We start from the raw sequence: 24,224 nt of genomic DNA, 5'->3' as shown, positions 1-24,224 counted from the left end.
CATATAAACCTTTTAATCTTAATAAGTCCCTTAAATTTTCTCTTTCTTCTTTACCTTTTTGGACTTCTCTTGTGTTTTGTGTTTGGACTTCAGATTTTTTTGTTTAGGTTTGGCTTTTTCTGCAGGAATGCTTGGAAATCTTCTATCTTATTGAATGCCTATTTTTCCCCTTGAGTCTGCATTGTAAACCCAAATCTTTTGCCTTCCTGAATATCATATTCCATGTCTTTTGATCCTATAATGGAGAAGCTACTAGGCCCTGTATGATCCTGATTGTAGCTCCATGGTATTTGAATGGTTTCTTTCTGACTGCTTGTAGAATTTTCTCCTTAGCTTGGTGGCTCTTGAATTTAGCTATTAAATTCCTATAAGTTGGCTTTTGAGGATTTCTTTCTGGAAGTGATATGTGAATTCTTTCAATTTCAATCTTATTTTCTTGTTCAAGGATCTCTGGGCAGTTATCTTTGATAATTTCTTGTAATATGATGTCCAGGGTTTTTTCTTGATCATGGCTTTCAGGTAGTTGAATAATTCTCAAATTGTCTCTCCTAGATCTATTTTCCATGTCAGTGATTTTTCAGTAAGAGATTTCATGTTTTCCTTTGTTTTTTATTCCTTTGATTCTGCTTTATTGTTTCTTGATTTCTCATGAGATAAATAGTTTCTAGATGGTCAATTCTGGTTTTTAAGGCCCAATTTTCTTCCATCAGTTTTTGGTTCTCCTTTTTCAATTGGGCCATTTCTTCTTGCATCACTTTCTTTTCTCCTTGCATCACTTTCCTTTCTTCTTGCATCACTTTCATTTCTCTTCTCCACTTTTCCTCTGCCTCTCGTAATTGGTTTTTGAAGTCTTTTTTGAGCTCTTTGAGAATTTGTGTCAAATCCATATTTTTCTTTTGGACTTTGTGTGTGTTTCATTTGCTTTCACTGTCCCCTTCTGTGCCTATACCTTGCTCTTTTTCTCCATAAAAATTCTTTACAGTTAGTTGCTTTTTTTGGTTGTTTCCTAATTTTTTCCTATCTAATTATAGGTAGGCTCTGATTTCTAGGAATTTGGGGTACCCTTTTAAACTTCAGTCCTTGCTTGATGTTATTCTCAGCTTATTTTCTGGGTCTGAGGGATGGGAGCTCTGGGAGCCCCCTCCCCCTGATGATTCCCAAATTACCACTTTTTAAAAAGTTTTCTCTTTAAGATAATCCATTTTAATGTTTAAAGTTCCCACATTTTATTGGTTTAATAAAGTATTATTTAACAAATAAATAAGAATTATAAGAAAAGCTGTTTGGAAGAAATCATACTGTTTATACTGACATCTTAAGCCACAGATCACCCTATTGTCCAATTGGATAAAGGAAATCAAGAGAAAAGGTCACTTCATGCAAAAATTAGAAAGTATCATTTAAACTATGGCTAAAATAGAAAAGTCTTAGCCACACTCTCAACAAGAATAATTATGTAATGATGGGGAGTAGGACAAAAGAACCTTTGGGGGAAATGGAAATGTTGAGAGCTCTATAGTTGCATGAGGCAGGAATAACAGTTGGAAACTGGACAAAGACTTCTGGGAAATTCTTCTGAGGAGGGAGTCTTGGGGACTGAGACACAGAAGGGAGTAGAAGGAAGAACTGTTTCTTGAGGCCATTCAAGACACTTTGGGGATTTCTGACACTGACAGAAAGCTTAACATCATGGATTCCTGTTTAAAACATCACTGGTTCCTATCAAGACACCTAATTTCTTCAAAGACTTTTATTGCATGAACTATTAAGATACTGGACTCAAATTAGTGAGCAGTACTCTCTTCCCTTTTTTCTACCTCTCCCCTGCCCACAAGAAAACTTTGTACTTCAGTAATTAGTTTTATTTAGAAAGAGATTTAGGGTGACCCACAACCCCCTAACCTCTACCCTTTGCCCCAATCAACAATTAAATCAAATAAGCAGTCAGATAGCGAATTCAATCTTCATTTATTTGTATCTAGAGAGTAAGCCCATTGGCAAACTCCATCTTGTTACCAGTTTTCAAGAAGATATGGGGGGAAGGGGCTTGTGAGTGCCCCAAAGCAACATATATCTATATTAAGGTCCCACATACCTCATCTTGTAGAGAAGACTTTTCCCACCATCCTTGAGGGCCATCAGGGCCATCAAGGGGCAAGTCTTCATGGAGGGGAGATCTCCATTTTGTCTCCCTCAAGTAATTTAGGGACTCTGTGAGGGAGTAGTGAGGGAAGCCATTTTCACCAACCCTTTCCTCACTGCCTTCAACCCTCATTTCTCCATCTAAGGAGTGTGAGTCCCGCAAAATAACAATTATGTTAGAGAAAATACACAAATTCAACTTTCTAATTAAAAGCCTTTCCACAAACAAAATCAAAGTAGCTGTAAGACAAATTGTTGAGTGAGAAAAAATATTTGCATTAAATATTCTACATAAAGGTCTAATATTCAAGATAAAAGATATCTGACAGACATATAAAAGAGCGAGAGTCATCTCTCCATCACCCTAAACCTCAGGTTCCTACTCCACAGAGTGAGGGATTGGATAAAAAAAATTTCAATGCACCTTTACTTCTCAGTCTCTGATCCCACATTCCTCTTCACAAATCACTCACTCCATGGCCTCTCTCAACATTACCACTAGTCACTGGAGCAGCACATTAGCTTGTACATAGGTGGCATTCATCACAGGCAACTGGGTCCCACATGGGATGACAGAAGGTGTTGGAAAGAAGTCTAGAAGTCAGCCCACCCCCTTCATCTAACAAAGAAAATCATTTTGGAAAAACATGTAAAGATGTACATAAAGTAATGAAGAGTGAAATGAACAGAACAAAAAGAACATTATGTACATCAATAGAAATAGTGTTTGAAGAGTGTATGTCCACCTCCAGAGAAAGAACTGAGAAACAGAAATGAGTTAGACATAGTTTTATATATTCATATATCTTTTTGTCAAATGATGTCTTCTCTAATGTGGGAAGAGGAGAAGTGAAGGAGTTAACATGGTATTTTAATGTGAAAACAAATAAATTTAAGTTTTTTTTAAAAAAGGATAACTGAGACCATAGAAGGAAAGTGGTATGTAGAAGATCATAGAGAAAGGAAGCAGGAAACCACTGAAGGCTTGAACTTAGGACTCCTGTTATCCAGTACAGTGTTCATTCTACTACCCCACAGTGTCAGTAAGCAAACATTTATTGAGCATCTACTATGTTCCAGGCACTGTGCTAAACACTGAGAATATATAAAAAGTCAGAAATATCCATCCCCAAAGGAAATTCCATTCTAATGGGGGAGGCAACATGCAAACCACAAGGGAGCCTCTACAAGTTTCAACCGAGGCAGAGGACCCCAGCAAGACCCACATTGTGGAGATGGCTTTAGATCGATTAGATCTAGAATTCCCAACTCCATGTCTCCAAAGGAGACTATGACTTTACCTTTATGGAAAAGGAGGAGGGCTATGGCTGGACACTGACTCCTTCAGTCTTCTGTCTCCGGAGGGTTGACTGGATTGGATTTATATCGAGCTACTTAGATCCGATTTCATGGCCTAGAAATAAAACACCTTTCTATGGAGTTCAGACTAAAAGCTACCTTCCCTGATCATTCCAAGGAGAACAGAGGCATTAGAGAACTCTCAACCAGCTTAGTTGTCTCCCACCTAACACTTATTATACAAAAGGCAGTCGTGAATAATATTTGTTTATCAAAGAAAACAATAGGATGAAAATCCAGGAGAAGTTCTTTAGATGAGTGGAGATGATAGAATGCACAAGAATAAAAGGGCTGCTGACTCAAGAACAAGATAAAATCTCAGCTCAACCAAGAAGAGAATGATTTCACCCAGGAAGTCTGCTCTTAGCAATCTCTGGAGTCATGTGTCCATACAAGTAAGCATCATGAGATTCTCCCTCTGGAAACTGCCCAACACAACCTGAATGGGATGTTACATGCATACTGAACCAGACCCACCGGTATGGGACGTTCTCACTGGTGGAGATGACTTCATGAGAAGAGTGGGCACAGCTGAGGAGAGCAGGAGAGAGGGGAGCTCTTCAAATCTCCAGTCTCTTTAGACTCCACAGTCACTTCAGGAGAGAAGATGGTGGATGCTAACTCCATGTTACATTGCTAAAGGAAAAGAAGAAGATGACATTAGAGGAGTGGGCAGTCTCTGTCAGGTCCCCACCCCCAGTTTTCAGGCCATCTCTCTGCCTCTTCCTCCCCTGTCCCTGTCCTCCTCCTCCTCTCCCTCTTACAATGGAGAACTTCACTTTGTGTCATCTAGTATTTATTCTGCTCTGTATACTTCCTTGAATTTTGTATTGTATAGACTTGGACAAAGAGGTTTCTTTGTTATTTGCCATTTGCTTGGAACTGGGATTTGGTGGGAAAGAGGTCGAGCCTCACACAGAAAACTTGCCGCCCTGCTTCTCCCATTAAGAAACATGGGTGAGAAGTTTAGCGTGAACTCTACCGGATTAATAACCTTTAAGGGAGCAGATAGATAGATTAATCTGTGCCCAGCCCCCCAGCTCTCTGAAGAGGGCAGAGTGGCCAACCTCCTGGCAGGTAATAAAATCTCCCTGGGAGAGGCTGGAGCTGCCTATCCTGCCTCTCTTGCCCTCGCTACCTGGGGGAGCAGCCATTGCTACATCTCCATGATAGATGCAGAGGGAGATGGAAGGTGGTCCCAGAGGGAAGGCACCCGCAGTGAGGAGGACCAAGCAGGGACCTGAAGAAGGTAGCCATTGAGCTGAGCCTTGAAGGCAGCCAAGGAAGCCGAGAGGAGGGTCCAGAGAATCCAGCTAGTAAAAGGCATGGAGGCAGAGAGATGAAGCCAGGGGAAGCTGCCCGAGGACTGTCCCGTGATTAGGCCCTTCAAGAATCGGCACCGCCTCAGCCAGGTGCTCCATGTGAGAGTGAGAGTTCACCTCTTCCTCTTATGAAAGAGGAAACTGAGGTTCTTGGAGAAGAGACTCCCTGAAGGCCTCGCGGGATGTCAGGGTGCACGCCGGAGCCCTTTGAGGAAATGCGGGATGGATCCTGCCCTCTGGGGCTGATGGGAATTTGGGAATGGGAGAAGCCGAGGGCCCAGGAGAGAGGGCCTCCCGTCTAAATGAGGCCAGCGAGGGGGAGCTTCTGCGGACGGCTTTCCCTAGAGAGGACTATTCCAGGAGGAGAGGCTCAGCCCCAGGTCGGCCCCCAGAGGAGAAGCGGGACGGTGGGGGCAGCCAGCATTTCGGGTCCCACCACGACGCCTTGAGACTTCTCTGTGGAGCGGGCGGGCGGAAACCATATCCTAATGGCCGTTTGCCGACGGGAGAAGCCGAGTGGCGCGGAGAGGCCGAGGTCCTGCGTCCCCAAACTGGAGCGGAGCCAGCCAAGGCGGGAAAGCTGCCAGGCTTCAGCGTTGTGGGCTCAGGGAAGGTTAGCTCCCACTTCCTCAGCTCCTCATTCCCCCCAGGCGGGGCTTTGGAAAGTGCTTCGAGACCCCTGCTAGGAACGTCAGAGAAGCACAGGGTACTGTTGGGGTGAGTGAGCCCCAGACTGCCTGGTTATGTGGTGCTGTTGGCCCCCCAAGGCCCGATGGCGGACGAGGGAACTGCCTGCCACTTGGGGTATGCCAGGGAGCTTCACCAGACTAATGAGCCCCTACCCGGCTTCTCGCAAGGGCCGCACGGACAAAGCTCTCAGGCCAGGATCGGCCAGGTCAAGATCACTGCTCTTCGGGGGCCTGGCTCGTAGCTCGCCCTCGGGCCTCGATGGGGGCTGCGGGGCTCTGGAACGTACTGAGCGGGCCTGGCGCTCATCTTCCTCCACTGAGGCACCGACCCCCCAGCCCTCTGTGAATCTGTTGAAGCTTCTGGACCCCAAGAAGGTTATGCGTATGATAAGAGCCAAGAGCCGAAGGAAAGCAATGGAAAGAGTTATTGGTCAGTGGTTTTCAGTGGTGTCCAAACTATGAGCCCTTTCTGGGTGTTCTTGGCAGAGATACTGGAAGGTATCTCTATTTTACAGATGAGGAAACTGAGGCACCCAGAGTGAAGTGACTTGCCCAGGGCCACCCAGTACTTGAAAGTGGATTTGAACTCAAGTCCTTCCAAATCCAGGGCCAACACTAACCATTGTGCCACCTGCCTACCCCATAAAGAGTTATTGAATTTTTTTTTTAACTAAAGAGTTAGGCATTTAAAAATAAATCCAATAGACCGCAGGTGGGAACCGCACACTAAAGAGTCCGTAGCTCTGGGCTCAGGCAGACCAGACTAGATTGAGTTCTGAGGAAAGTCCGCCCTCTGAAAAGAGGGGTCAGGCTCATTTCTCCCCCATCCCAGAGCGGCCAAGGGTAGGGGCTGGGGGAGAGTCGCTTAACCCTTCCTTGGGGGCTTCTGGCCCGGCTCTCCCCGGGGGACTAGAAAGATGCTCGGCGAAGCTGCTCTTCACTCCCCGCCAGAAAAGAGACTTAAAACAAACGCGCCTAAGAATGCGGCGACGAAGGCTTGAAGGGGGAGACTCCCCGGGGTCAGCCCTCCAACACGGAGGCCCGCCTGGCCCGCTTAGGGGGACCCGAAGATGCGTGTGGCCGTCGTCCCAGCGTGCGCTGCCCAGACGAGGCCCTCCGAGGCTGCCCCTTCTGGCTTCCATCTCTTCCTGGTGGTCCTCCCTAGAAGGACGATCTGGGGAACTCCCTCCTGGTCCCCCTCGGCTCCACTTTCCTGAATTCCTGAAGCGGGCCTGCAAGGACGGACCCTCCTCCTCAAGATCACTCTTCGTGCGCCAAAGCTCACGTCAAGACACTGGGAGGACCCAGCTTTGTCTGCAGAGCCCAGATGGGCGTGTTAGTCTGAACCCTGAGAGGAGACGAGGGCACCCTCAGAAATGAAAAAGTCATCCGGGCGACGATCGTAACCCAGAATGCCCACAAGCACCCACCCTTCTACTGGGGATGTCGGAGGGTGGGAGGTGGGCGAGAAATGGGGAAGCAACTTCAAAGGGCACTGCCATGTCAAGGGGAAAGACCCCTGGCTCCAAACCGAGGGCCTGCATTCACATTCCTTGCTGTCTGTAGGACCTTGGGCAAGTCACTTGAACGCCTTGCCTCACTTCCTTCTCTCTAAAACGAAGGGGTCTCTGCTGTTCCTTCCAGTGAGTAGAACAAGAGCTACCCAGTTCGTTTTTACTATTTCCTGCTCCGTCTCTAGGCTATTTCCAAATGAGATCATTTTCGCATACAATAATGGGAGATGATAAAATGAGAGAACATTTAAAATAAAATACTTAGCACAGTGACGGGCGCGCAGTAGGTGCTCTATAAAGGAATGTTCCATCCTTACTCCGTCTCTCTGCTGGTACTGCAGCCGTGGGGTCCAGGCCCTCACCTCACCCCTGGACTTTGCAATAGATGCTGGCGGAGCCCCCCTGCCTGCCACCTCCCCCCTCTCCAGCGGCCAAAGGTATCTTCCTCAAACCCAGGACTGAGCATGTTGCCCTTCTGTTTGATAAACTCCGGGGGCTTTCCGTGGTCTCCGGGGTCCACCCTAAAACCCCCAGCCTGGCTCCCGGGCTTCCTGCCCCTTCGAGCCCTCCAAGCAATATGCCATCCGAAAGCTCCTTTCTCCGTTCTACTCCTGGCACCTGACCTTCCTATTCTGGCTCCTGGCATTTCCCCTGGTACGTCCCCCATGCCCGAAACTCTGCCTCTCCGGCAGCCCCCCGGCTTCCTCCAAGTTTCTACAAGAAGCCTTTCCCAGTCCTCCTCAATCCTAGCACCTTCCCTCTGAGATCATGTCCGCTGGGCAGCACCTTTCCCTTGTTTGTAGAGTTGTTGGCATGTTGCCTTCCCCATTAGCCTGGGAGTTCCTCAAGGGCAGACCCTGTCTTTGTCCTTCTTCGTTCTCGCTGCCCCGTGTTTTTTCCAAAGCTATTTTATCTTCCCAGTTATGTGCAATAACAATTTTCAACATGTTTTCTGGAATTATAAGATCCAAACTGTCTCTCTCCTTCCCTTCCCTCCCAGCTCTCAGAGACAGTAAGCAACTTGACCTGGGACATACATGTGCTATCATGCAAAACATACGTGGTCATTGTTGTAACAGAACCCTCTTACAAAACCGAAACCCACAAATAAAACCAAAAATAAACTAATGTGAAAAGAGTCTGCTTTGATGTGCATCTGACTCCAACGGCTCTTTCTCTGGAGGTGGGCTTTGTCATAAGTCCCCCAGAATTTCCCCAGGCCGTTGTATTGCAGAGACCAGCTAGGACTTTCACAGTTGATCATGGTACAATATTACTCCCCAGCTCTTAGCACAGTGATGGTCATAAATTAGACTCTTACTAGATGTTTGCTGACTGACTGAGTGATCTGCACCAATGGATCATGTATTAGGGAAGTTGATTTTTTAATCCAAGCATAAAACTTTACATTTATCTCTTCTGGATTTTGTCTTTGTAGGTAAAAACTCTTGGAAATAAGGGGAAGTGTGCTCTCTTAAGCCATTTATTCAAACCCAATTCTCAGTAAAAATTCCTTCTCCCAGACCTGAAATGGCCACACAGTTGTTGTTACCTAAAGACCTCAAGTGGGAAAGAGGCTACCACCTCCATGGCAATACAGGAAAAAAGAGTAAGACTTGAGGTCAAGAGGAAATGGCTTCAAAGCTCACTTCCCACACAAGCTGCTGTGACCAGAGCTGCATCGATCAAATGGGAATCATCATAATGGAGCTTGGAACAAACCCAGATTGCCCAACATGGCAGCACACCAAGCATTTGTCATGGCCACACCCAAATTTCCAAACATGGAGACACATGGGGGACTTGGCCAAGGTGCACCCAGATTGCCCAATATAAAGGCACGTGGAGGATTCATCATGAATACACCCAGATTGCCTAGCACAGAGGCACCCTGTATCCCTTATCACAATAAAGGTAGTCCCCTTTGATTGACTATATGACCAGAACAATCCAGGTCTTTAAAATAAGCCAAATTAATGGAGTCCTTCTCTTTTCTGCTCTGTCCAGAGGATGGAGAACACAATTACCCCCAGAGCTTGGGTGCCATGAACCGAACCAGGAAGGGAGATACCTTCTCCCCTTTTTTCCCCAGAGACTGTGAGAAACAGGTCTGGAATATTTGCTTTTGCTCTTGTCATTGTTCTTTGTTGTATGTCCTTTAGGCGTCATCAGCGATATGCCCTGGACCTGAGAATTCGACCCATATGGCCAGTTGTTGCAGTCAGTCAGCTCTTCAGGGAAACCCCGAGAAGTCAAAGTACCTGAGACTGGAGATTGGAGGGAGACTAGACATGGACTTCAGGACTGAGCTCTATAGAGTTTGAGCTGAGCTGCTCATTTATTTGTTATCCCTTTTCTAGTAAATATTCCTTTGCAAAAGCTAATCCAACTGTTAAACGGGTAAGTAGGGGTCAGGTGCAGGGAAGTCCATCAACAGTAGAGCTGGAGCCTCTGGCAGAGCCTAGACACCCAGAACCTCTTAAGAAGACTAGAGAACCTGGGGAGGGGGGAAATGTCCACCGTATGGCTATCACACAGTGGGGCCAGGACAGAAAGTATCCCACCTATAACACCTGCTTTACACACTTGTGAGAATCCAATGAGATAGTGTTTGCAGGGCATTTGGTAACTCCATCACCTCTGAGCAGGAAGCTGGTTTTGGCATGGAGTCCAAAGACACTCTGCTGCAGCTTCCTGCTCTTGGCTGTACCCTTTGAAGCCAGGCAGAGCAAAAATCATCCCTTCTCCCAAAGGCAGTCAGCCCTTTAGCTCCTTATAAAGACGTATCACGTTTCTCTTCTCCAGGCTAACCATCTCAGGTTTCTTTAGGAGACCCTCTAACAGCCAGATCTCTTTCTCCCGCAATGTCCTTCCTCAAATGCAATGGCTCCAGGTCCTCAGTGTCAGGGAGGAGGGTCTCTATCTCTAGAACTCATATGGCAGATACTCCAGGGCTAGAATAAGAGACAAGGAAAGTGGTGAGCAGGCTCCAAAGCCACATGGTCTAGGGAGGAAGGAGGGAGGGAGGGAGGGAGGGACGGAGGGAGGGAGGGAAGGAGGGAGGGAGGGAGGGGGAGAGAGAGGGGGGAGGGAGGGAGGGAGGGAAGGAGGGAGGGAGGGAGGGGGAGAGAGAGGGGGGAGGGAGGGAGGGAGAGAGAGAGGGAGGGAGAGAAAGAGAGGGAGGGAGGGAGGGAGAGAAGGAGGGAGAGAGAGAGAGAGAGAGAGAGAGAGAGAGAGAGAGAGAGAGAGAGAGAGAGAGAGAGAGAGAGAGAGAGAGAGAGAGAGAGATCTTATTCCTCCCAATAAAGAAAGCAAATACTGGTCCATTCCTATCTTCATATCCCCAGCACCGAGCACTCTGCCTGGCAAAAAGCAAACATTTAATAAATACTTGTTGATTTTTTGGCTGGTTAACTCTCCAGATGGAAAGGGGGATGGAGCAAGAGTGGTGTTTCCCTTGCTTTTATGTGTTCTACAATTCCTTAGTTTTAAATCCTTAGATATTAAGCTACTAGACCTTTCTCAATTGTGACAAGCCATTTCCCACCTCTTGGCATTTGTATGCACTATCTTTTATTCCTGGAATTCATCCCTTTCTCCTCTCTGCCTGGAATTCATCCCCTCCTCCTCTGCCTTTCAGATCCTTCTCTTATTTATTAATTTATGATATATTCCTAAGCATAGTCTTCCATCATCCCACCAGGTGAATATGTTCTCTTCCTTCTCCAATTTTCCCAGGGTATCTTCCCTGAACCTCTCCTTTGCCCCCATGATATAATAGTTTTAGTTATAATTAACACTTTTCTTTAAGCCCAGCGTGGTATCTTGTAAGCTAACAGACTTTCTTCAGGGCCCAGGCCTGTTGTTCAGTGATTTATAAAAGCCAGAATTTCAAAGGTCTCCCTTTGGCTGTGGTTTCAAGCTACAAGCTGCTGTTTATTTGGACAGCGATGATTCACAGAGGTTTACTTGGGCAATCTAGGGTGAGGTGAGTTCACTCTGGCTTTTCCAAAGGCATCAAAGTAAATAAACCTGCCATTCCTCCCTGCCAGCCACACAAGGACCACCACAAGGCCAGGGATCAGGTCTTTGCCCTTGGAAGGCTTAGCAAGTAGGTGCGAGCGGGAGCCTGTCTTCCCTTATCTTTCAAGGGTTTTCCTTCGGCTTTTTTAAAAACGCTTCTTCACTCTACCCCCAACCCTCTGCCTAGAATGATTCCATGGGAAGGCTGCTCAAGACCCCATTTAGGCACACTCTCTTCCCTTGGATCTCAGGAGCAAGTGTAGGACTGGAATTGTGAGCATCCCAACACCATCCTGTCCATGAGCTTACACGGGTGCCCCTTCTTCTGACTCATAAGGATGCCACGACTTTGTTCCTCGGCATCAAAGAGTGCCAGGGGACTTCTGACTTCCGTAGACTCCACATTGATTTTCTCAGTCTCAGAAAACGCAAAACTCTGCTCAGCACCAAATATTTTGGCCTCTCTCGTTCTAGCTTTGATTTCCCCCCTGCTGTTTCTTGGAGGAATTTCTTCTCCTTTGCTCCAGATCCACATCATCAAGAGTTATGCCCTTCTTTAACAGAAAAATCATACCTGATCCCCCTCTAAAGTCTGGCCTTATTCAATGACAGTCAGTCAAAGTGACAAGATGGGCCCAGGCCCCAGTGTTCTCAGTTTATTCTCCCATCCTGCATCATGATGGCTCCCTTACAAGTACAGAGAGGGTCAGTGTACAGGCTGGGCTGAATGCTGGCAAAGATGGGGCCACACAGCTGAACAACTGAAGTTTTAAAGAATAAAAAAAAGAATCCTGCAGTCACAGAGGGGCAGTGCCGCTGGGAAGAAGATATAGCCAGCCGGGGTATGGTGGGTTTGTATGTAGGCTGTTAGTTGGTCTATTTGGTGCTAGGTTGCTCAGATATTTACAGAACATCTTAAGGTCTTGGAAGGGACTCCACTCCTTCTTCTGCTTGCTCATTTTATTGTCGAGGGCACGGCAGAGAGCGGAAGTGGCCGGGCATTCATTTGGAACCAAAAAAGCTTTCGTGGCCCTTACAACTTGTGTGCCCTTCATCTCTTTGGGATCCCTCGGGTTCCTTTCCATGTGGCTTAGACCAGAAGTCTGCAGAGGGCTACTCCCACTCTCCTCTGTGATCTTTACAATGAAGGGGGTGGACAAGAAGATAGCTGAGAGTCCTTTCAGCCCTTTTACTCAGATGATGGAACATCCCAGATAGAGCTTTAGGCAGAGCCTATTCCGAGGCAGGCCAGACCTTGATGATCATTTGGCCGCCCGAAAGCCCCCATGGCGCTGAGGCTCACCAGGGATGAGCACTTCACTTAAAGCATTCCATTTGGCTGAGCCAGCAGGCACCTGAGAGGTTTTCAGCCAACAAGGTATCACCCAAACCTGCCTTAAGCTGATGCAAGATTCCTTGGAAGAAACCACAGCAGTCATGGCTCCGCCCAGGAAAGGGCCTGTGCTCCCCAGACATGTTCCCCACCAGAGCCCAAGGGGTCCAGTGCATCAGCCAGGCAGTCTGGTGCCTCTTTGTCCCAGATCAAGGGTGGATCCTGTGACAGAGGCTCGCACATAAGAAAAGTGCCAGGCTGAAGAGTGTGAAACTGATCACCTCGATGGGGGAGGGGCCCGAGGAGTTTGGAATCTTGAGGAGGGGAAGACTCTGGCTGGTAGAGGAGTTGGTCTCTCAGTCTTGAGAAGCCAAAGAAAGAAGGTGGGAAAAGACTTTCTCCTGAGGGTTACCCACCTTTCCTGTTGGTGACTGAAAATCCTTCCCCCCAACATTTCCCAATTGAAAAGACTATGGAAGAGGAAGCCTGAGAAAGCTATTTTAAATCTCTGTCAGACTTTACTTTGGCTCCTGTTGCCCTGAGTCTGAACTGTGGCCAAGGGGCCAAACCCAGGGTGTGTCAACCTGACTTTCTCTCAGGGGACTCAGGCTACCAAAGCCTGAGTTCCCCCAATGCGAGGAGGGAGGAAAAGGGTTTAGATAGAGACAGGGACCCCGTTTTCCTACATTCCTTTACCATTCTTCCCTGCCTGTTATTCCTTTTGTATTACCTAATTGAGTTGACATTAAAAGTTATCTGTTCCCCAAGATGAGTGTGAGTGAACAGATCAAGGGGAGACCCTTTGGTCTCGAGTAGTGGAGGAGGGACAAGAGGGACAAGAGCTAATTTGGGAGAGCAGCTTGAGTTAAGGAGAGAAGGTAGAAGGGGGAAAATCTTCAAACCCCCTCTCCTTTCTCTGAGCCAACCCTAAACATCAGCTGTCTCCCCTGTACCCCTCTTTGTGAAGGGAAGTTATCCATTCTTTCCCCTTCTCTGTAATGAAAGTCTTAACCCCTCAGTTGCAATTATCCTCACCTTATAATACAATACTGACCCTGAAGAAGCTCCTGTTTGCTGAAACCTCGTGCTGCTCATAACAAGCTCCAAGGTTCTGTGAAAATGATATTGGGCTGATAACATTAGAAATGTATTGTTAATAAAAAGAAACAACTTCCGAATTTCTGCTCTGTCAGAGACTCTGATCTCAGCTGGAAGCCCCTTCAGAGGTCATCTCATCAAAGTTCTACCTGGCCTGGGATCAGCTACAACTTCCCAGGGGATGGTTCCCATGCGTGTGGCTTACAACGGGGCCCTTCTCTCCCCAACAGAGCAACATAGATGTTCTCTGCTTCCAGTGGACCATGTGTAAGTTCAGGGGTCAGGCTTGGAGTTTTCTAACATGCTGCTGAGCTAGAGAAACTAATAACGACATGGGATGCCACACCTGGTGGAGGAGGCCACTTTTGGCTGGGGCCCCTCTTCAGTGCAGGCCTCAGAATGACAAGATGTGATCTTACAACACCCCATGTGGAGCATGGACTCAACTGGCCACACTGGTATCTGAGCCCCTGCTTACCTTTCCCTCTCTTGTGTCTTTCTTTCTTTCCTTCCTTTGGCCTCAACAGGGCTACAGCAATGCCAGCCTATGTCTCCTTTTTCCCTAGCACCCAAGGGGTAGGACAGAAAAAGAGGAACTAAGCAGGAGCAGGAGCAGGCTGGCTCCCAGGGGAGAATCTGAACTGGAAAGAGGACGTGGACAGATTAAGCAGCTCAGCTGATCGAAGAAGCAATGCTCATGGAGGTGGAGAGTAACATGGCTAATTAGTCGTGTAAAAAGTGTTTTTGTCCCCCTGAAGCATGACGCCGAGTACAGCAGATGGAACAAGGGATGATAAATGAAGTCACTGAATTCTGTTCTGACCATTCTGCAATGAGTACTCCGATTCTCTTGGGCTTGGTAGTCACCACTCTGTGGAGGGATAAACGACCTGCCCGACACGTGATTCATGGCTGTACATTAGATGGCTTTTTTCACTCCTTCTTTTGTGCAGAGAAATTCCTGAGACTCTTCAGCCCATAAACATGTCTATATTTAGCACTTTTCCTTGAGATGCAACGGGAATGCAATGGACTGATGAACCGAGACCTTGGGGGCCCTTCCTGAGCTATCAAATGGTCAGGCTTCCTCCTATCAATGAGCATAATATCGGACTGTCTGCCTGAGTAACAGAGCAGGGACTGCTCCAGGTCACCAGCACTAGGGCTTCCAGTGAGGGGGTTGCCTCTGGCCCATCGGATAAGTATAAGAAGGGGGGATAACCACCAACCTTGAGTGTTTAAGCCATTTTGGAGGGACCACACATGGTCGTTTCTTTTCTTTGGAACTGAGCCCATTTGTCCTGTTGTTGAATGGAACAGCCAGGCAGTACAGTGCCTAGAATACAGGTCCCAGAGTCCAGAAGACTCCATAAATGACTCTGGCAAGTCATTTAAGCTGAGTCTGTCTCATCCTCTTCATTTGTAAAATGGGGACAAAATAGGACAAAATACCTCCCAAGCTTGCTGTAAAAACCCAACGGAATCATTTTGAAGTGCTGCACAAATTTTTAAGTACATAAATGTTAGCTACAGCTACGACCTCCATTTGGCTCATTCTGTGTGGTAGAAGGGAGCACATCCTAGCAGTGGGAGGCCACTAATGAGAAGGAGCCACCACAGTCTTGATTTACTCGTTCCATTGCTGGAAGCCTTTCATTATTCTGAAGTTTTTCCTGCTAGCAAGCTCCAGTTTACCCATTTGTAATGCTCATCTCCTGCTTCCAGGTCAGCTCTCTCGGGCCAAGAAGAATAGGACTAATGGTCCTTGTGTGAGACAGTCCCTCGAATTCAGCTCTCAGGTTCTCGGAGTCTTCTCTACTCCAGATTAACATCACCAGGTCCCCTCACCGATCCTCGTTGGCCAGCAACTCAGAGTCCTCCTCCATCCTGAGCACTCTCTTCTGGACACTCTCCATCTTATCAATGCCTTTCCGGAAATGTGGTGTCCAGAACAGAACACAATGTTCCAGGAGGAGCCTGACCAGGGTGGCATTCAGCGGGGCCGATGTCTTCTTAGCGCTGGACACGACGCTTCTTGGGCAGTCACATAGAGAGATGCTCTAAGATTGGAAAGGTCACAACAGATCCAAGAGCAGCAAGAGATGAGGTCCATTTCTAGCTTGGCCGGCATCTGTTTTCTTAGCAAAGTGAGTAAGTAAAGGTAAAAGAGCAACATTGGACAGCTGCTCCTTCCATTGACGTCAAATCTGGAGATTCTCGGTCAAGAGAAATCAGAGGAGTAGAGCCTGGTCCATTGTGGGCACCAGCCCCCTTACACATCCAGCTCCTCTCTCTGACTCACATCTTTGCCATTCAAACAGGCTGGAACCATGTTGCTCATCATTTCAGGATCTACATCAAAATGCACGTCAAGAATAATGCAGTTTCCAAGAGTAGAATCTCTGAGGCAATGATACAAGTGCACCCTCTTGTGGCTTAACAGATGCTCTCTCTGTCTCTGTCTCTATGACTCTCCCCTCCTTTATTTCTTTTATGTCTCTGTCTCTCCATATCTCTCTTTGTGTCTGTTTCTATGTCTCTGCCTATCTCTGTCTCTCTCTGACTGTCTCTGTCTGTGTCTCTGTTTCTGTCTCTAGCTCTTTGGCTTTGCCTGTCTGTCTGTCTGTCTTTCTCTCCAGAAAGGTCACTGTCATTATTAAAGAGCCACAAAGTCAATGAGCATTTATTAAGCTCCTACTATGTTCTGGGGAGACATTGGAAAGCAAACGATGGCCCTGACCTCCAAGATTTTGCAATCTTTTGGAATGGGGAGGAGTGCGGAGAGAACATACAAACAGCTCTGAATCAACAAGGTATATACAGGAGAAATTGGAGAGATCTCTGCAGGGAGGCAATAGCTTTAAGAGGACCTGGAGAGGGTCAACTTGGGGCTGGGAAGGAACGCAGAAAGCAGGGACAGCTCTAGGAATGGGGATGGCTAGTGGACATGCTCAGAGCTGGAAGATTGTGAGAAATGCCAAGGAAGCCAGAGACCTTGGATAGCAGCATCTGTGGAGAGGAGTGAAGGCTTTCCAGAAGACTGGAAAGGTGGGAAGGGGCCAGGTTGGGAGGGGCTTAGAAAGCCAGAGGGTTTGGATTGGATCCTGGCTACAAGAAGGCAGCACTGGAGTTGACCACATAGACAGGATGGGCCACAAAATTAGACCTATGCTTTAGGAAAATCATTTTTTGCAGTGGAGACAGAGAGGCAGAGAGACCAACAAGAAGGCCATTGCAATAACTCAGTCAATAAGTCAATAAAGAGCTATTTAGCACCTACTATGTGCCAGGGCAACTTAGGTGGCCCAGTGGCACTCTATTGAGTGCCAGCCCTGGAGTCAGGAGGATCTCAGTTCAAATTTGCTCTCTGGCACTTACTGGCTGGGTGACCCTGGGCAAGTCACTGAGCTATATTTGCCTGAGTTTCAAACAATTCTAGTATCTTTGCCAAGAAAATGCCAAATTGGGGCACTGGGTGGCTCAGTGGATTGAGAGTCAGGTCCAGAGATGGGAGGTCTTAAGTTTAAGTCTGGCCTCCTAGCTGTGTGACCCTGGGCAAATCACTTGATGCCCATTGCCTAGTCCTTCCCACTCTTCTGCCTTAGAACCAACACACAGTATTGATTCTAAGCAAAAGGTGAGGGTTTAAACTAAGAAAATGCCAAATGATATGACTAAACAACAAAACAACGGTATGCCAGGCTCTGAGGTGATGAGAATGTGTGCCGGAGTGGCGGCAATGTCTGACTCTAGAAATGTGAAAGAGACGTCACAAAGGAGAAGACCCAAGATTCGGCACAGGTTGTGAGAGAAGATGAACAATTGAGGATGACCCCTCGGTCTCGAGGGAGGATGGCTAGAGAGCAGGGCTGGCCTCCATCACAACAGGGAGGTCGGGGAGAGAGCCTTGGCAGAGAGATTCTGTTTCGGACCCATCGATTTTCAGGATGTCCAGCTTGAGATGTCCATCGGGTAGCTGGAGACACGCGAATGGGGATAAAGGGGTTTAGATGTGACGAATCATCTGCGGAGATGAGAATCAAATCTTGGGAAGTTGATGAAATCGCTGAGCAAAATGGTATAGAAGGAGAAGAGATGGAGGCTCAGATGGAGCCTTGAGTGACCCTGAGAGATGGCAAGTGCTATTAGGATGAAACTTTAGCCAAAGGGATTGAGCATCTGGAAGAACCAGCAGGGAACAGGGTCACAACAACCTGGGAGAAGAGAGTATCCAGGAGAAAAGGGCCATGCTCAGGGTTCGAGGCTGCAAAGAGGGCAAGGAAGCTGAGGATAAAGGAAAAGTCATTTGATTTGGCAGTCAAGAGGTTCTGTAAGGATGACGGATGAGATCAGGAGCCAGACTGCAGGGAGAGCTAAGAAAAGGGTGAGAAGAGAAGAAGTGAAGAACTTGGTCACAGGAGGCTGGAGGACAGCAGAGACATGGGTGTATTTGGAGGCAGTAGGGGAGCCTCCCAGAGGCAGGGGGAGACTGCCGATGAGGAAGCCTGAGACTTCCAGAGGGGCCAGGCTGCTGGAGAAGACAGGATCGAATGGGGTCACTGTATACGTAGAGAGTGAAGGGCCACCTCTTCGTGTGAGACACAAATGAAGCAGAGAGAGCAGAAGGCACCTGGGTGATGTGAGATGAGGACTAGGGGAGAAGGAGCTCTCCTGGCCTCGACTGCTTGCAATAAAATGGGAGACGAGGCTCTCGGCTGAGAGGGGAAGCGGGGAGCCATGGGAGCTCTGAGGAGAGATGAAAAGGCATGTAAGGGCCATTGGGATGGGGTGGGGGTGGGGGAGGGGGATAGTGAGTCAGTGAAGGAGTTGTAAAAGAATTGCCTCACTGCCTAGATGATATATACAGTAGGTGGTAGTAGCTGATTCAGTCAACACCGTTTTGTCATTTACTCTGGCTTCATTCCACAGAACATGAATAAGAGCGAAGGCAGCAGATGGCAGGAAGATCTCCAAGGTTGGGCCTGGGAAGGCTCTGATTGGCCAAGATGGTACGGAGTTGAACTGGTTCACCAAGGAGTCGAGATGGGGAGAAGAGGAGAGAGTGGGGAGTGCAGGGGAAATGGCCTAGGAAAGAATCAGAGGTCAAGGGACTGGAGGTCCCACATCATGGTGAAAGGAAAGAAAAGGGTTTGGAGTGCCAAGGCAAAGGGAGAGGTGGAACGACAAGAGATTGTGAAAAGATTACAAAATCTCCAAATTCCTTAACAAGCAGGTGGTGTTTTGTGGGTGTCTGTCCCACAAATGTGTGTGCAGCTGAGGCTGCGTGGAAAAGGAGGTCCCGGGAAATGAGTAAATTGTGGATGTTGGCTTTGGGGAGTATCACCGTCAACACTGAAGTCCCCCAGAATGAGGGGAGGATTTAGAGAGGGGAGATAAGCTATGAGTCAGGCAGACAAGCAAAATAAGCTTCACTTTTGGAGGGTGATTAAATGTGCATTAAAAAGAGAAAGAGAAAAGTAAGGAAAATCCTGAGATCAGGGTCTGGGTTTGGTGATGAAAGGAAGGGCAGAGGAGTAGGAAGAGATTACTTCACCTGTAGATTACTTGAGTTTATCTGACTCCTTTCCCCATACCCCCTTCTTCTTCATTAAGAAGGAATTGGAAAGAAAAAGAGGGAAAAGGATAAGATAATGGCAAGAAGGGAAATGTACAATTAACAAGCATAACAGTGAAATGAAAGGAAATAACTCACCTATACAATGGAAGAGAGCCAAAAGAATCAGAAAGCAAAATTCAACAATATTGTGTTTTGTTTTGTTTTTAAGCCACATTTGAAACATTAAGATTCATGCAGAGTTAAAATGAGATTGTGGAGCAGCATTTAATATGCTTTAGGTAAATTCTTAAAAATAGGGATATAAAGGGCAGCTAGGTAGCACAATGGATAGAATGCTAGCCCTGAAATCAGAGCCTTATCTTGCAGAATTCAAATCTGATTTGAGATACTTACTAGCTAGGGTAGCCCTGGGCAGATTGCTTAATCTCATTTGCCTCCGTTTTCTCATCCATAAAATGAGCTGGAGAAGGAAATGGCAAACCATTCCAATATCTTTGCCAAGAAAAACCCAAGGAAAAAATGCGTGTCATGAAGAGTCAGACATGACTGAATGATTGAACAACAAAATCAAAATTTAAGATATATTCACTGACATAGTATCTGATTTCTTAAAGGAAAATGTTAATCAAACATAGAGCAATCAATAGGAAACAATAGTAATAGAATTAATAACCTGTATTTCTAAAATGCTTTAAGATTTGAAAAGCACTTTATCATTTGATAACTGATAACTGGGGAAAATCAGTGTTCCCCTTTCATATAGACTTCAGTAAATTTAATAAAAAGATGTGTAGAAAAGAACTTAAGGGTCTGAAGAGATTTTGAGAAAAGTTAGATATGCTAAATTCCTGGTGATTTCTGAATGAAATCAGAAAGGAATATATTAATTTCTCAGTAGTTCACTCTGTGTTAGGGCATGAAAGTCTCACAAACAAATGCAGAGAATCATCCATTTAAAATTCATCCTTTACTGACAATTCAAGAATGGGTGAATCAGTCACTCAGTCCATCGTTCACAAGTCTAACGTATGTGCCAGGTACTGTGTCTTAAAAGCTAGGGATACAAAGGCAAAAATGAAATACTCTGTATCCTCAGAGAATATATATATATATATATATATATATATATTCTATCTAAAGAAACAACATATCCATATAGTAATTATATCGAGAATAAAAACAATTTAACTTGGGAAGAGGGAGGTACCAGCAGCCTTTGGAGCCCAGGAAAGGCATCATAATGGATATAAAGAATATAAAGTGTACAAAATGTTTTGCAAACCTTTAGTGTTCCATCAATGCTAGCTGTTATTACCCTTTTAAAAATTCATGTGGAAAATGGCTCTCGAGCTGAGCTTTAAAGGGAGCTAAGGATTCAAAAGGAGAGAGTGGGGAGGGAACAAGGCAGGCTGGAGATGAAGAAAGGATGAAGGTCAAGATTTGCTCCCAAGTTCCAAAAGAAAGCACTGAAACACATATTTTAAAGGGGAAGAAGTAAGCTGATGAACACTGAAATGAGTAGAACCAAGAGAACAATACACAGAGCCACAGAACTAATGGTGGAAGAAGAAATTATGAATGTTACCTCCAAAGGGTAAACTGAAAGGTGAAAACAGGGAAGTCGTAATTAATAAGAACATGTCTGTCTCTTGGATGGTACCTTCTCTAATGCAGGGAGGATGGGGAGTGGCTGGGACACTTCTGTTTGGGATTCATTATGTAGATATAGAGATGTCACCTCAACTTGTAAGAGGCTGGTGATTTCATTTATGTACAATCTTTTCCTTGGCATATGGAAATGCTTGTTTTCTTTGGTTTTAGAAAATTTGGAAAAGAAAAAAGGGGAGAAAACGTCTATTTGTGGACATAAAAACATCTCCCCATTAAGCATGTTATTACTATATTTTGAAATCTTATCTAATCACTGCCAACTATAACAAATCATTACTACCTGAATTTTCATACAACCAAGTAAGACTTAAAGACCAAATCAGAAGCAATTAACAAATTCATCAAAGCAATTGCCAATAATGAGACAATAATGAGACAGTCCTTAGAGGGAAATTTATGTCTCAAAACACTTTTATCATCATCATCAAAAGAAAGAATAGATCTATGAACAGAGCAAGAAACTAAAAAAAAGCTAGAAAACCAACCTATTAAAAATAAAACCAGCTAAAGTTTTAAAAAAGAAATTCTGAAAATCAAAGGAGAAATATACAACACTGAAAATGACAACACAATTTTATTACATTTACAAATAAAAGTAGGAGCTGGATTTGGGGAGAAATATTAAAATAATATGTAAGTTGATTGTAACTGAATATGGGATGGTTTCAAGCTTGGAGAGTTCCCAGCAATCACATTGTAACTCATGCCCTAGCTCACAATAAATCTAGGAACATCTGAATTTGCCTCATTGCCAAGACATCAAAATAGCCAATAAACCTTTGCTCACAAATATATTTATAACAAAATAGGTAGTGACATAAATGGCATTTGAGAGAGAGCCAAGGAACATGGAGTCACCTTATAGTATCAATAGGGCATCCAACTTGTGCTGGGATAGCTGGAGGGCGTTTTTAAAAAGTATGTTGGCAGCAACTCTGAGCGCTAGTCCCTCTCTTCTTGTGGACAGGATGGAAAGATGGGAAGCAGATGCGAGACCAATTATGAGGATTCAGAACTGGCTAAGTGGCCAGACCCAAACAACAGTCATGAATGGTTTAAATGTCTGATACCTACGCCAGAGGCTGTTTTCTGAAGACCAGTCTGGTTTATTAGAGAGAGGCTCGACACCACAAAGTTGATAATGTGTCTACACTGACATAGTTCTGACCCCATCAAACCCCAGAAGATGGCAGAGCTTCCTGGAAGAGATCTCCAATCCATCAAATGAATTTGGCTGGTTCCTTCAGGCAGGAAGAACCAAATGGATGGCCACAAGTCCAGCATGCTTTACGACAATCTGTATTTCTGGCACAAAACAACCTGAGAAACTATGAGACGAGCTTAGAGTTGAGAACGAGGAGAGTGAGCTGAGTTGCTTTTGGGAAATGGAAAGTCTTTTACTGAGCCCAAAGTTCCCTTGAAAGCAATGGCCTATCTTTTCAGTGCCAATGTTTAAGCAGTGTTGTGATGGGCATCGAGTCCTGGAACCCCACAGCCTCTGCAAAACTGAAGACGAGCATCACCCAGAGAGCAAGGGACCAGCCTTGGTGAGTCTGCCTGCCTCTCAGCACAGTCCAAGGTCCCATTAGCCTTTCTCCTGACTCTTGTTAAGCCTGCTCCACTAAAACCCAGAGATCTTTTTCTTTTGTTCAGGCAATCCACTGCCTCGTCAGATCTCCCCCAAAGGGAGGTAGAGAGAGAGAGATACATGGAAGCAGCTTGGAAGAGTGGGAAGTGCTGGACTTGGGTCAGGTAGAACTGGATTCAAATTCTGTCCTAGATAATCCATGTCATGGAAGGCAAATAACAACCCCTGGATCTTAGATTATTATGGCCTGGGATTCACTTACCTAAGCAGTCCTGGACATGTAGGCATTTGTAACACTGCCATTCCCCACTCAGAGTTTTCCAGGCTATCCCTGTGATGAGTCCTTTGAATATCTAATAATAGCTAGCACTGGGGCTTAATTTACAAATATGATTTCATCTTTCCCCAGTAGCTGGTATTATGTTCCCATTTTAGAGACCAGAAAACTGAGGCAAAGAGGGATTAGGCGATTTGCCCAGGACCACACAGCTAGCAAGCGTCCGTGGCGGGATTTGAACTCGGTCTTCAGTTCTCTTCAGTGTGCCTGCCACCTCGCTGCCTTAGCTATAAAGGCATGTATATAGGTATGCACAGGACACAGAGTTGCGTCCTTAATCTGGCCGTTCCTTGGCGGAGGGAACTGATTCCGGTGAGGGTTGGCCACTCCTCCGCAACGCAGAGACTTCGACCATTCTCTCCCTCCCCATCTTCTCTGCCCCTGCAGCCCCTCACGCCAAGCCCGCAAGGAGTCCTGCGAGTCAAGAAAGGAGGGAAGCCTCGGGGGTGCGGTTGAGGCCGTCTTCGGTGCCGGGCTTTGTGCCTCTGCTTTCTGTTGAGGAGTAACGGAGAGAGCGGAGAAGACGTACAAAACCCTTTCTGGAGGCTTGTACGCGGGGGGCTGCCCCGTGCCTGCCCAGCCTTCTGGGGCAGCCGCCACATGCAGCCCGCTGTCTAGCAGGAGCTGACCCCCGAGGGGGGCCCGAGAGGGAGCGGAGGGGGTCTGCCGGGACACTGGGGAAGGAGGACCGCGAAGGCGGCTGAAGTAGCCCAGATAGTCCATGTCCCATCACCGGACTTTTGGCCGGTGCCCTTCTGCGCGTGTGCGTGTCTATGTGGTCACGTGTGTGTTGTGTATGGATTGTGCTTGTGGAGATGTGTGTTTCTGTGTGCTGTGGGTGCGTGTGAATTGAGCGCACATGCGTATCCGTACTCGGACGAGTATATCCATGCCCCTGTGAGCCCACGAGCGAGGGTCTCTGTTGTGCGTGTGTGTAGTGAATGGACATGAGCGCGGTTCTATGCGTACGTGTGTGCGTGGTTGTGTATGTGAGTGTGTAGAACTATATCGTTCTTATACAGGTCAGGATCTATTTCTAGTTAGATACACAGTATAGTTCTCTGGCAGTTGCTGTGGCCAGGCCCACGCCCCTCACTCCCCGAGGGAGTGCTCGAACAGGGGCATGCGCGGCAGTAGTAGCGCTCAGAGGCTGCTGGAGTTCACGCACGCCTGCCGGTTTTGTCGTGCCCCGCCCCCACTCGCACGCGCATGCGTACCTGCCGAGCGGCTCTGTTGACAGCTTTCCTGAAAGCGCATGCGCCCTCCCGGCGGCCGCCTGGAACGTTTGTGTGTGAGGCCCTGGCGCCCGCGGAGCCGGTATCTTCGCCGGACGCACTACGGAAGCCGGCTGGGCCTCCCCGGAAGCGGAGGCCGCTAGCCGAGCAGCGGCCGCCGCTGGATGTCCTTGCCGTCACAGCGCGCCCCTTCCTCAGCCTGGACTTAAGCCGGCGCCGCCGCTCCGGCTGAGGCGCGCGGAGGAGAAGAAGCCGGAGCCCCATAAGGAAAAGCGGGATGTGGCGGACACGCAGGGCCGCCGGGGCCTGGTGAGAGCCGGGAGCACGGGGGAGGC

General features: G+C 46.9%; 1 protein-coding gene and 1 long non-coding RNA gene across 5 annotated transcripts in view; one reads left to right on the top strand and one right to left on the bottom strand.

Annotated features, from left to right (window-relative positions):
* Nucleotides 1–3,692: 3,692 nt before the first annotated feature.
* Nucleotides 3,693–24,006, bottom strand: LOC130455816 (uncharacterized). Its single transcript, XR_008913971.1, has 2 exons — nt 23,872–24,006; nt 3,693–4,137 (listed from the first exon to the last, which is right to left on the bottom strand). It is a non-coding gene; the product is annotated as an uncharacterized LOC130455816 (long non-coding RNA).
* OPA1 (OPA1 mitochondrial dynamin like GTPase) overlaps nt 23,841–24,224 on the top strand; it is a 68,038-nt gene continuing 67,654 nt past the window's right edge. For 3 of the 4 annotated variants that reach the window (XM_056807299.1, XM_056807300.1, XM_056807297.1), the window contains exon 1: nt 23,886–24,198. In XM_056807299.1, coding sequence (XP_056663277.1) covers nt 24,167–24,198 — 32 coding nt within the window. In that variant the 5' untranslated portion in view covers nt 23,886–24,166. Of the gene's footprint in view, nt 24,199–24,224 lie in introns of all 4 variants that reach the window. The other variant, XM_056807301.1, reaches the window with a different exon arrangement.

Source organism: Monodelphis domestica, chromosome 8 (genome assembly GCF_027887165.1).
Source record: "Monodelphis domestica isolate mMonDom1 chromosome 8, mMonDom1.pri, whole genome shotgun sequence".
NCBI lineage: Eukaryota > Metazoa > Chordata > Mammalia > Didelphimorphia > Didelphidae > Monodelphis > Monodelphis domestica.
This window is presented reverse-complemented; position numbering and strand designations above follow the sequence as displayed.